This window comes from Sinocyclocheilus anshuiensis, unplaced genomic scaffold (genome assembly GCF_001515605.1).
Source record: "Sinocyclocheilus anshuiensis isolate Anshui unplaced genomic scaffold, SAMN03320099.WGS_v1.1 scaffold1162, whole genome shotgun sequence".
Lineage (NCBI taxonomy): Eukaryota > Metazoa > Chordata > Actinopteri > Cypriniformes > Cyprinidae > Sinocyclocheilus > Sinocyclocheilus anshuiensis.
The window spans coordinates 2660719-2671986 of NW_015540875.1; the positions used below are offsets into that span (position 1 = coordinate 2660719).

Below are 11268 nucleotides of genomic sequence, written 5' to 3' on the forward strand. Positions count from 1 at the left end.
AATTATAAAATAAAACAAGACACATTAGGAGAAGCCAGTCATGTTGTGCATTATATAATCAATAAAAAAAATAGCACTTAGAAATGATTAAAATATACAATTTCTATATCTTTTGCCCTGCTTATGCATTTGCCCTGTTGGAAAATCCAGACTGTAGCTGTGTTTTGGAACATGACACTTGCTTCGGCCTGACCTAAGATGATCAATAGCTGGTTAACCTGCCACCATGACCCAAAAACCAGCTTGTCCAGCCAAAGGCAGTGTGACCAGCTGGTTTTTTGCTGGTCCAAGGTGGTCTAGCAGCGACTGACCAACTTGGACCTGCTTGAAACAGCTGCAAATCACGTCTTGGATATGCTCATGTGTGTTTTAGGACAGAAAAAGAAGACATATATGACTAGGGAGACAAGCAACACATGAAGACGACATGCAGGAGCTCATCGTTAAGTGTGGAAGTGCAGAAAGTAACGTGGTGCTCACCTTTAAAGAGATAGTCATACTCGTCCTCTCTACCCGTCATGGCTTTAATCTTCTTACCAGCTTATTAACAAGTCCGTGTTTTCAGATATAACGACGTTATGCTCTTCTAGAGAACCACAAGGTGCTATTATATTTACTACGACGTCAAAGAAACTTTGTTTATGAGACGCATCAGTTGATCACGAGCGCTTCATGCGTTAAAGACTCTCAGAAGCCAAAAATAAAAATATACAATATATTTCCTCCTGTCGACGGTTATATATTAAGTAATCGTTAAGATAAAATAGGTCCCGAATTAGCCAAAATGACAGCTAATCAACTTTGATACGATGTTGCTGGGCTACGTCAACCAAGTTTCGCTCTGCTGTCTCATCTTAAGGCAAACACTTACGTCATTGTGCTGAGATGTAGCCCCGCCTTTCCTATGATCTTATTGGCCAACTATCCTGTCTATCACACGCGTGAACCTCTGGGACCCAATGAAATGCTTGACGGGGCTTCCGTACAGGTGTGTAGTCACAGGTGTGTCTTTTGTAGTTGTCAGGCAATATATAAACGCAGAGTGTAATGATACAATCAATATACGTCTTAGAATAAAAATATAAGTTATAATAAAACACGAGGTAGCTGGTCAATACTTTTTGAAAAATAGCTAGTGTAAAAGAAAGCACGGAGTCACAGGTGTGCAGGTGAGCTCTTCCACATTCCACAGCGTGACTTCACTCATGCTTTACAGAGGATGATGGGGCCTGAAAATGCCACGTAGGAGGCAGGGCTGTGCACCATTCAGGGACTGAACTGAACTGAACATGCCATTTAAATTCCATTTTAATTACTGAATTTAAAATGAAATTGCATAGATGTGTCATTTGAATTTTTATGGGTGTGAATTAACCATTTTAGATTAGTAATCAGTGTTTGAAAATAAAATATCACTTCCCTATAAATTCAATATATATTCTTTCAAAAACATTTTTAAAAAATCGTAAAAAAAAAAGAAGAACTTTTGATTAGTAGTACATAGAAGAAGTCTCTTATGCTCATCAAGGCTGTGTTTATTTACCATAAAAATAGTAATAGAAATAATATTTCACAATATTACTATTTTTATGGTCATTTTAATCAAATAAATGCAGCCTTGGTGAGCATGAGACTAAAATTCTTTTAAGTTCTAATTAAGAATTTTTATATATAGTGGTGTATTTCACAATTACTATAAATAATCATAATTAATCCAACATTTATGATTGCAAAGAGCCAGTTCTAATTCAAACTGGTCAAATCAATTAATTTTCCAAGTAATAAATTGAAAGCTTATTCTTAAATTCATATTTATTATTCTGTTTATATTGAATAATGATGATTCATAAATGTTGTGTTGTTGTTAGACATTTTGCAAACTGCACTTGAGACTCATTGTGAAAAAACAATTCATTTTCATACATATTTCTGCTTTACTTCTTATTGGAAAATGACATGCTGTGTATATTTTCTTTATGTTGTGTTAACAGCAGCAACTGATAATACCTGCAGCATCAGCATTCATTTATGAAGATACAAATCAACACTTTGCTTATAAATGCTTTATTTATAGATTTTAATAACACAAAATATTTAATTAGGGCTGATTAGTCTTAATAAAAATTATTTTCTTAATCATATGTGTGTGGGTTTTTTGTCAGTTGTCTTCATTAGGTGTGTTGAATAAATCAAATTAAAAACTAAACAGTGAGGATGAACATGCAAATCGAAACATATTAAAGTGATAAAGTTATTCCTCCAGCATCTGTTGATCTTATAACTTGAGTAAGATGAATAGCTTGTTGTATTCTTAATTTGTAAGTCTCTTTGGATTAAAAAAAAAGTGTCTGTTAAATGAATACATTTAAGTTAAAAAAAAAAAAAAAGTTTGGCATGACATTTCATAAATAATACAAACAAAAATGTCCTACTGAGAGGTAACATTTAGGGAAAACACATTACAATTAATTAAAATTGACATTAATCCTTGTCAAACACTAAAATGCCTTTTACTTGTTATAATATTTAACAATAGAAATATGGCTATGTCAGTCAATGAAATGGATTTCCTTTTGTTTTTTATCATACTCGTTCTTTCGTAATGATAGCTCTACTGTACAAGCTGAATTCACAACTCCTTTAGGCCCCTGGTGAAGTCCTTCTACCCGGAATGTTCTTTCACAGGTTCTTACAGCAGGCCTTCTTTTCCTCCTGTGCGTCATCTGCTGCAGCTTTAGGCTGGGATAATGTCACAGCATTGATAGAGCCTCGGGTCACTTCTTTGCTGCTCACCTTTTTATGGATTTCTGAAAGAAAGAGATCAAACGATGACAGCATGATATGATAATGAAGTCTTTACACTATTTCAAGCCTGACTGAAGAGGAGAAACCCAGAGGGCAAGGAACACATGTAAAGTACATGTAAATACGGTATGATGTGTTCAGAATAAACAGTAGCTACCTGTAAGCACAGTGTTGAACGCTGCCTCGACGTTTACTGACTCCAAAGCAGAGGTTTCCATGAACAGAAGACCATTCTTTTCTACAAAAAAGAATGATAATATGAATATCAATATTTGATTTTGCTAAATTATATATAATAATATATACACGCTAAGAGAAGTCTGTAAAAATACTTCCCAATGTACTATGAAGGAAAATTCTGTACTGATTTATTTTACAGGTGTTTAGCCCATTAGTTGAATTATGCTTTGCATTGTGTAGTGTTTGAGGGTTTAAGGAAATGTCTGTCAATTTAGCAGAAAATGTAATTTTACGCAAGGATGTTATCCATTTTCTACTGATTTTTTTTTTCTTGCATTGCGGTTTCATTGTTTAAAAACAAATAGACTGGAAATGTATAATGTACATTTACATCTCTGTTAACTCTAAAACACAATGCACTGCAAAATTCAAAATATAGATAAAACACCTTCAAAATTCCCTCATATTAATTCAGTACACTGTACCTGATTTACAGTACATTTTTACTGATTTTCTTTAGAGTAAAGGTTTTTTTTTTCTTTTCATGACTGGACATTTATATGGGTTTATAGTGGCTTATTTTACTGTCAGGAGTACATAGAATATAAAAAAACACTGTAATACCAAATACAAATTTACTATCAATACTACTATCAATACTAATACTATCAATGGTAGTAATCAAATCAAATGATAAAACCAACAGTTTAGTTAATCTTTTAAATTGTAGTCAAACAAAAATTGAATAATTGCTTTCATTTTTAATAAATAATATTTTTTTTTAATTAAAACATGGATTAGGCATTTTAATATTCCTTAAAATATTCCTACTGTGCACTAGTAATATGTATATAATTTTGTATTTTCTCCAATATGTGCAATAGTAATATATTTCTGTTATAATTTCTTCAAGTTAGGCCGAACTTTTATTTTGAAGGGTTGTCGTGAAGCCTTTTGAGTTTCTCTGTGAATTTTGCATAATCCTGTATAATATAATAAGCTGTCTTCAGTAATGACCTGCAAAGTCCTTTGCGTCCTCTGTTGGAACAGTTCGTACTGCTGACAGGTCCGTTTTGTTGCCCACAAGCATCACTACGATATGCGGATCTGCGTGATCATAGAGCTCCTTCAGCCAGCGCTCGGCACTTTCATACGTCAAGTGCTTTGAAATGTCATAGACTAGCAGAGCTCCAACCGCTCCTCGATAATATCTGAGATACAGGAAAACAGATCCGATCAAATCAGATGACTCGATTTACTTCCTCTTTTTAAATGAACAGAACACTGTCATAAAACATTATGTCATAAGCAAGATTACATAATGAAAAAGGTTTAGAACAACAGGTGAGAAATGAATTGTATAGCAATGGGTGGTGAAACATGATTACAGTAAAATAAATCAAATAAAACTATTTATTTCTTTTTATTTGAGCTCACACCTGTGGTCACCATTCCCTTTTAAGAAAAAGTGTTTCATGTTCCACAGAAACAAGAAAAACACAACATGATGCTGAGTAATTGATATAATTGTCGTTTTTGGGGAACTATGGGCATATTTGCTTGTTTTGCACCACCATTTGTCAGGTACTTCAATGTTATACCTATGTTAAACTCACGCAGATGTGATGGCCCGGTACCGCTCCAATCCGGCTGTGTCCCAGATCTGAGCTTTGATGGTGAGGCCGTTTAGCTGCACAGTTCTTGTGCTGAACTCCACTCCGATGGTTGTCCGGCTGTCATGACTAAACTCATTCTTGGTAAACCGTGACAGCAAGTTGCTCTTGCCAACGCCAGATTCTCCAATAAGAACCACTGCAACAAAATGCATATGAGTCTGGAAAAACTACCAACCCAGACTTGAGTCATGCCAATCATCTGGAAACAACAACCATGAATGTCCCGGCCCTGTGATGAATGGGGCCCAAAAGCGTTCTCTTGGTATAGCTTAAGCATTTGTGACAGATCCTTGCTTGGTGTATTAAGAAACACTAACTTGTGTAAAATCAATGATTAGTTGTGGATTAAAATACCAGCCACTCACAAATTCATGATGTAATTTGTTACAATGTCATGTTTGTTGTCTTGGGCTTTTGTGGCAAGTAACTCTTCAACAACAAGTGCAACATTAAGAGGCAAAACGTACTATACAATCACAAATCTGCATCCTTATTACAAAATTGTCCAGGCTTGTTGTGCATTCAAACTTGAGACACTTGAAACATGTCTGATCCTCATATTCTTGTCAAAACAAACCAACACTGGATGAACAGTATGTCCCAGTATAGCACTCCTTATGAAAACCCAGCTAATTGCAGGTGTAAACAAAAATGACTCAAACATGTCAGGAGTAAAATCAACACTCCACCCATGCAGGACTATTTTGACATTTCTGGGATTGGAGTTCATTTATCATATTATGTTAGGAGAAATGGCAATTATATACATTAAAAGCCTATAAAAAATATTAAAGGAATAGTTCACCCAAAAATGAATATTTGCAGAAAAGGTACTCGGACAATCCAAGATATAGAAGATGTAGAGTTTGTTTCCTCATCTCAACAAATTTGGAGAAATTTTAGCATTACATCACTTGCTCACCACCAATGGATGCTCTGCAGTGAATGGGTGCCGTCAGAATGAGAGTCCAAACAGCTGATAAAAACATTACAATAATCAACACAACTCCATCAGCTGTCATCTTGTGCAGTGAAAAGCAGAGCGTTTGTAAGAAACAAACCCATCAAGGCATTTTAACATTAAACCTTCACTTCTTCTGGCTAAAATAACAGTCCACAATAACCCTTCGTCTAGTGAAAAGATCTTCTTTTGTCCTTTCACGTCAAAATCCACCCACATATGTCTAGAACTGCTGCTTTTTACTTGTAAACAATGCTTGATCTGTTCATATTTCTTTTGATTCAGACTAGACAACGTTTTCACTGGAGAAAGCAATATTATGGATAGAGGACTCATATTTTAGCTGGAAGCAGCTGTTTGAAGTTTTAAAATATGATGAGTCTTATTAAGTTTCTTACAAACACGCAGCTTTTCACTTCACGAGATATTAACTGATGGACTGGAGTGGTGTGGGTTACTTGTGGATTATTGTGATGTTTTTATCAGCTATTCGGAGTCTCATTCTGACGGCACCCATTCACTGCAGAGGATCCATTGGTGAACAAGTGATGCTACATTTCTCCAAATCTGTTCAGATGAAGAAACCATCTCACCTACATCTTGGATGACCTGAGCGTGAGTACATTTTCAGCATTTATTTTTTTGGCAAACTATTCCTTTAATTAACTCGTACAAATATCTGTGTGTAATTTCAGATTAAACCATCAACACAGGTGATAAACATATTAAAGCTGGCCCTTTAAATGATCATCATCTTGCATGTTTTAAATAGACTTCCTGTTCATATTGCTTCAGTCTGTTATGAAACCAACACATAATGCAGGTCATTTTAAGTAGTCGTTGTGGTTTGGTGTTGTTTGAGGACTGCTCTAGCAGATCAGAGTTTCACAACGGGCTTTAACAGATACAATTATTTCCCCTCCCATACTGAGTAACTTAACTGAGTAATCTTGTGTAAACAAAACCTTGTTGTCATGGAAATCAGATTTCAACCAACCTATGGGACTCAATTTCTTTTTTGGTAAACTGAGAGCTTTACAAAAGGAGGAATTGAATTGCACAAGGTGCTCGAAACCCTTTATATATTTCTCTATAACTGTTTTCTTTTTTAATGATTATATATATACCAACCATTACTCTACAACTACTGCAAACAGTGAAATGAATGCTTGCAGATTATGAGACTAACTAAACATCATCTAAAAGAGTTTAAAGCTCCATCAGAGATTGTTTAATGTGCATGACAACTCAATCAAAAAAAGTGTCAGATCTTACCTTTGAAAACAAAGTTGTAGGCCTCATCAGACCGCATACTGTCACTACTGTAAGCAGATCTTCCTTCACTAATCTAGATCAGTGCTGCATGAGTCAAAATCCCAATCAATTCCAAGGAAAACCGAGAATGAAAGTTCCTCCTCTCTATGCTACAGCGGCTGACCTGATATAGCAGAGAAACAGTAAGAAGTGCGAATGAAACCCCACCGTTTATGGTGGACAGTTCAGTTGTTTGTACAAGGAACTGGCCTTGTTATTTAGCCTGGCAGTTCCGCTATCAAATGTGCCGTACCTGGGGGAAGGTGGGCGTGACTTTTGGTGCGCTCAAGTCAGGTCAAACAGGTAGGGCGAGCGCAGGTGCAGTCATATGAAACTGGGTGCAATAGTGCACCTGTTCAGCCAATGAAACGACGACATACACACCATATGCAACCAATCGCTTTTTTTAAGCAGTTTCTCCCAAGATCAGGAAGGCATTTGCCATGGAAGAGCCCCTCCCATGGTGCATATTTTGGATTATTGCTTGAACCCAAATATTATACAGAGTTTCTGCAGGTTTTATGAAGATAAATGTAAGACTTTTTAAGACCGAGTAAACAAAATATAAGGAATAAATAGAATGGAACACAAAACATCATTATGGTCTCTAAATGTAAATTATTTAAGCTTATGACTCGAATGCTTTTGCTCCCAACCACTAGAAATAACTTTTACTGTACCTTCTGATGACGCTACAAAAAAACCCTCATGTTCTTTATCAGTATTTTTGTCTATTTTCCAGTACAAATGTCTAAAGATTCTTAAACCAAGATACATTTACTTTAGAAGCAAAATGACATAAAATAAGAAAATCTTGTTTTCTGAGAAATGGATCAAAATGAAGTGTTTATGATTTAAATTAGAACAAATATCTGCAATTTAATAAAAAAATGGGAATGTCTTCATACCCTATTAACAGATATTTGTTCTTGCTTTAAGTACAAACTCATTTAATTTTGTTCATTTTCTCAGAAAACAAGACTTCATAACTTTTTGCATCTTAAGTAAATGTATCTTGATTTAATGATGTTTAGATATTTGTACTGTACATTGTATGCAACATTAAATGCCAAGAGTTTCTGAATTCAAGACTTTCTGCTCTGATTTAAGATATTTTATGGCCTTAATTTGCAATAGTGTGACTTTAGACCTATTTAAAAAAATACAGAAACCCTATTTAACAAAGTGATAAAGTGATATTTCATCTTCAGATACATTATTTTATACAATGTATTTTTTGGTTCAATGAATATTATTCTAGACATAACTAATAAAAAGCATAAATTTCTTGTGTTTTAAAGGTAAAACAACCACAACATGTAACAAAAAGAGAAATTTATTTAATATTGTTGACACTAGACACAGCCTGATCACGGACTGCAAAAATTCTGAGACATAAAGAAAATATAATAAAAAGGGAAAATGCAGTTCAAAAGCAATTATTAATGTTTATGCAAAGCATTATTTTGGGTCTAATAGCCACACAATTTGATATAGCAATCATACGGAGTATGCAAATAAATAAAGCCATAGATAATATATTATAAAGGCCAAGATCTTCAGAAGTTTCTGTTTCAATGTACAGAAATACACAAAAGTACATCCTACGATGCTGCCACTTGTGTTAGTGGTTCCTCGAGGTACTGCACTAAAGCTTCAGCCTGTGAACATAACAGACACCGTTACTATGATTGTTCATGAAAATACATAATTAATTAAGAGTAATTAAGAGCTATTTTATATACACCAAATCTCACCTTGGCTTTAAGCATCCCAAAGCCTACTGTCTCCTTGGCATACATGCAAAGCAACAAGTTTGCAACACGTGTAATGGCCACCCTGCCCTCCTGTAATGACAGAGAAAATGCAGCACATTATAAAGGAAAAATTATTGTAGAACAATACAGTAGTTCATCATGTTGGTATTATTTCTGGCATGGTGTAATTTCAAAAAAGCACATATGTTTGGTAAATCCAGACACGGCCTATAGCATCTGCTGTGCTGAATTTGTGCATATATTGTATAATGCATATGTTATTGCATATATCAAAGATCAGCATTCACAATCATTTACTATAACCCAACTGTACAATGACATTCCTACCATACAATCCATCAGGATGAATTTCAGTTTGTCCTCATTAAAGGCCTGGTGTCCGTTTTTGTCGTAAGCCGCCCAGATGTTGCTGGCAATGGCTGCAGTGACTCTTGCATCAGTGTCTCCATATCCAGAATACGCCAATAGAGAGCCTTCATTATTCAATAACCTAAAACAAAAAACACAAAAAAAAATTACATTTTTTTTTTTTTAAGTAGCCTATATACATGAATTTAACATAAATTCATAAACAACTCGTACTTTGACCTGTAAAGTGGCCTGCAAACAAAATTTCTCTGACTTAATTTCACTTTTCTTCATGATTTTATTTGCACAACATAGGGCCTACACTAGTTCATTAAAATTGAACGGATGTTTTGGTGTTTTGTGTGGATGTATGAAGTCAGTTCTCCTTGAGTTCACACAGATAAACATTAAACAACAAATATATTTTTGTGTAATGTTTGTTCTTTAAAATGGTGTGTGTGATATATTTATTTAAAATAATGGGATTTGACTTGATATTTAATCTAATGAAAAAGATATTCCGATATTTCTAAATATGACTATATAAACATTTTTAATTGTTTAACATGCATTAAGCAAAGCCCATACGCAACAAAATGCCTTACTTTTAACTCAAGAGAGCACGTTAATAACATAAATGTACAACATATTATTGTTTACCAATTTATCTGCCAGCTAAAGCTACTGATAAGAACAAAGAATGAATTTTATATACTCACAGCGTGCTTTGTACGCCACTGGTGTTTGCTTGACTGAGTAATTGTGTTAATGCTTTAGGACGCAACATCATTTAAAGCAAAACGGCAATAATACTAATACGTAAAAAATTTACGCGAGATTATAGCAAGAACTTCCAGTTCCAGCAACCCAACAAGAACATCAGCTGACTTCGAACTTCCGCGCTGAGGATTCATGGGAAATGTAGTGTCATGGCAGTGCCTACGAACTACAAAAACGTGGCCTAGACAAAAGGGACTTTGGCCTAGAGATCAAAACTGAACGTAACATGGATGATTTATTTATTTGTTTTCGGGTCATTAATAAAACAAAAGAACGACGAAACCAACTAAAGTTTTTATATATATATATATATATATACTGGAGATATATAAATTAGTTATAAAATAGAAAATAATGTGTAATATACGTATAATATATAGCCTGACACGGATTCAACCGTATAAATAGCTCGTATTGTGTAGATAGCGTCCACTTTAACTGTTAATTTGTTTTTTAAACGGTTAAATGGCTATAACTGTACGTAAAAAAATTAAATAAATACTTTTGAGATTTCGCAACCTTTTGTTTTGACTTTCTTTTGGGAGGTGAGGGCAACAACCCCTTAGGTTAAAATTGTAAGGGTATTCAATCTTCAACTAGTTCACCCTCATTAAGTCACAACCTGTTTACAATATACTGTAGGCTACATATGCACTCTTAAATATAAATGGCCTTTATTGGCTTCATTGGTTCCACGGAGAACCTTTAACATCCACAGAACCTTTCCAATGCATTAATGGTTATTTAAAAAAAAAAAAAAAAAAAAAAAAATGGGTCTTTAAATTATTGAAATGTTTTTTACACCAAGAAAAAAAAAATAAAGAGGCAAATTTTAAGAATTGTTAACTGAAAGGTTCTTTGAGGAACCCAAAACGGTTCTTTTATATCTGCCTTCACCCTTTTTGTACCTTGATTTTTAAGAGTCTGTGATTTCCAGACTTTAAGTTACATATTTTTTATTTAATAATTGTTTATAGTAATTGCACCCACAAAAAAGCAAATCTTACAGCTAAGCATAAGAAAATCAAAATTGACTAAAATATTCACCATGTTTCCAATCCTGGTGGATTGGAATTGGTCCAATCCAATTCCAATTTTAAAATGTCTGATTTTCAGTTCTCATATTGTGTTATGTAAATTAACAAGAAATTAGATTTTTAAAAGGATGTCTACCTCAAGCTGTCATAATGACTAAAGCTTTGTGATTGTGAAATTAAATGGTTATATAACGCATCAACAACAACAAATGACTTGTGTGTGACCTCCACATTAATTAGACAATAATTAAAAATATTGCAGTCATAAGAAGAGAATGATCATGCAATAATTTTTAAACTTTAAAAAGTAAAATTGCAAGGTGTCATGCAGCCCAACATTGCAAATATATATATATATATATATATATATATATATATATATATATATA

General features: G+C 34.1%; 3 protein-coding genes across 4 annotated transcripts in view; all 3 read right to left on the bottom strand.

The window, feature by feature from the left end:
• The window catches only part of rab11al (RAB11a, member RAS oncogene family, like), a 15013-nt gene extending 14134 nt beyond the window's left edge, over nucleotides 1-879 (bottom strand). For both annotated transcript variants that reach the window (XM_016485841.1, XM_016485840.1), the window contains exon 1: nucleotides 481-879. In XM_016485841.1, coding sequence (XP_016341327.1) covers nucleotides 481-520 — 40 coding nt within the window. In that variant the 5' untranslated portion in view covers nucleotides 521-879. The remainder of the gene's footprint in view (nucleotides 1-480) is intronic.
• A 1559-nt stretch (nucleotides 880-2438) lies between these two features.
• Nucleotides 2439-7141, bottom strand: rab25b (RAB25, member RAS oncogene family b). Its single transcript, XM_016485904.1, has 5 exons — nucleotides 6898-7141; nucleotides 4602-4797; nucleotides 4003-4196; nucleotides 2963-3043; nucleotides 2439-2807 (listed from the first exon to the last, which is right to left on the bottom strand). Exons 1-5 carry the CDS (start codon nucleotides 6932-6934, stop codon nucleotides 2680-2682), a joined length of 636 nt encoding a protein of 211 aa, XP_016341390.1. The 5' UTR covers nucleotides 6935-7141; the 3' UTR covers nucleotides 2439-2679.
• Nucleotides 7142-8196: 1055 nt separating this feature from the next.
• Nucleotides 8197-9998, bottom strand: LOC107688283 (ragulator complex protein LAMTOR2-like). Its single transcript, XM_016485905.1, has 4 exons — nucleotides 9782-9998; nucleotides 9042-9204; nucleotides 8694-8783; nucleotides 8197-8597 (listed from the first exon to the last, which is right to left on the bottom strand). Exons 1-4 carry the CDS (start codon nucleotides 9850-9852, stop codon nucleotides 8541-8543), a joined length of 381 nt encoding a protein of 126 aa, XP_016341391.1. The 5' UTR covers nucleotides 9853-9998; the 3' UTR covers nucleotides 8197-8540.
• Between the last annotated feature and the right edge of the window lie 1270 nt (nucleotides 9999-11268).

Bases quoted from the DNA above. Each gene is read 5' to 3' on its own strand.
- rab25b (XM_016485904.1), bottom strand. From the start codon at position 6,934: ATGCGGTCTGATGAGGCCTACAACTTTGTTTTCAAAG. The intron at 3,044-4,002 runs GTCATTACTGAA...TCTTTTTTGTAG, and splicing joins GGACGCAAAGGACTTTGCAG to AAAAGAATGGTCTTCTGTTC. The intron at 2,808-2,962 runs GTAGCTACTGTT...TCTTTCTTTCAG, and splicing joins GTTCAACACTGTGCTTACAG to AAATCCATAAAAAGGTGAGC.
- LOC107688283 (XM_016485905.1), bottom strand. From the start codon at position 9,852: ATGATGTTGCGTCCTAAAGCATTAACACAATTACTCAGTCAAGCAAAC. The intron at 8,784-9,041 runs GTAGGAATGTCA...CTGTCATTACAG, and splicing joins TCATCCTGATGGATTGTATG to GAGGGCAGGGTGGCCATTAC. The intron at 8,598-8,693 runs GTGAGATTTGGT...TTATGTTCACAG, and splicing joins TTGGGATGCTTAAAGCCAAG to GCTGAAGCTTTAGTGCAGTA.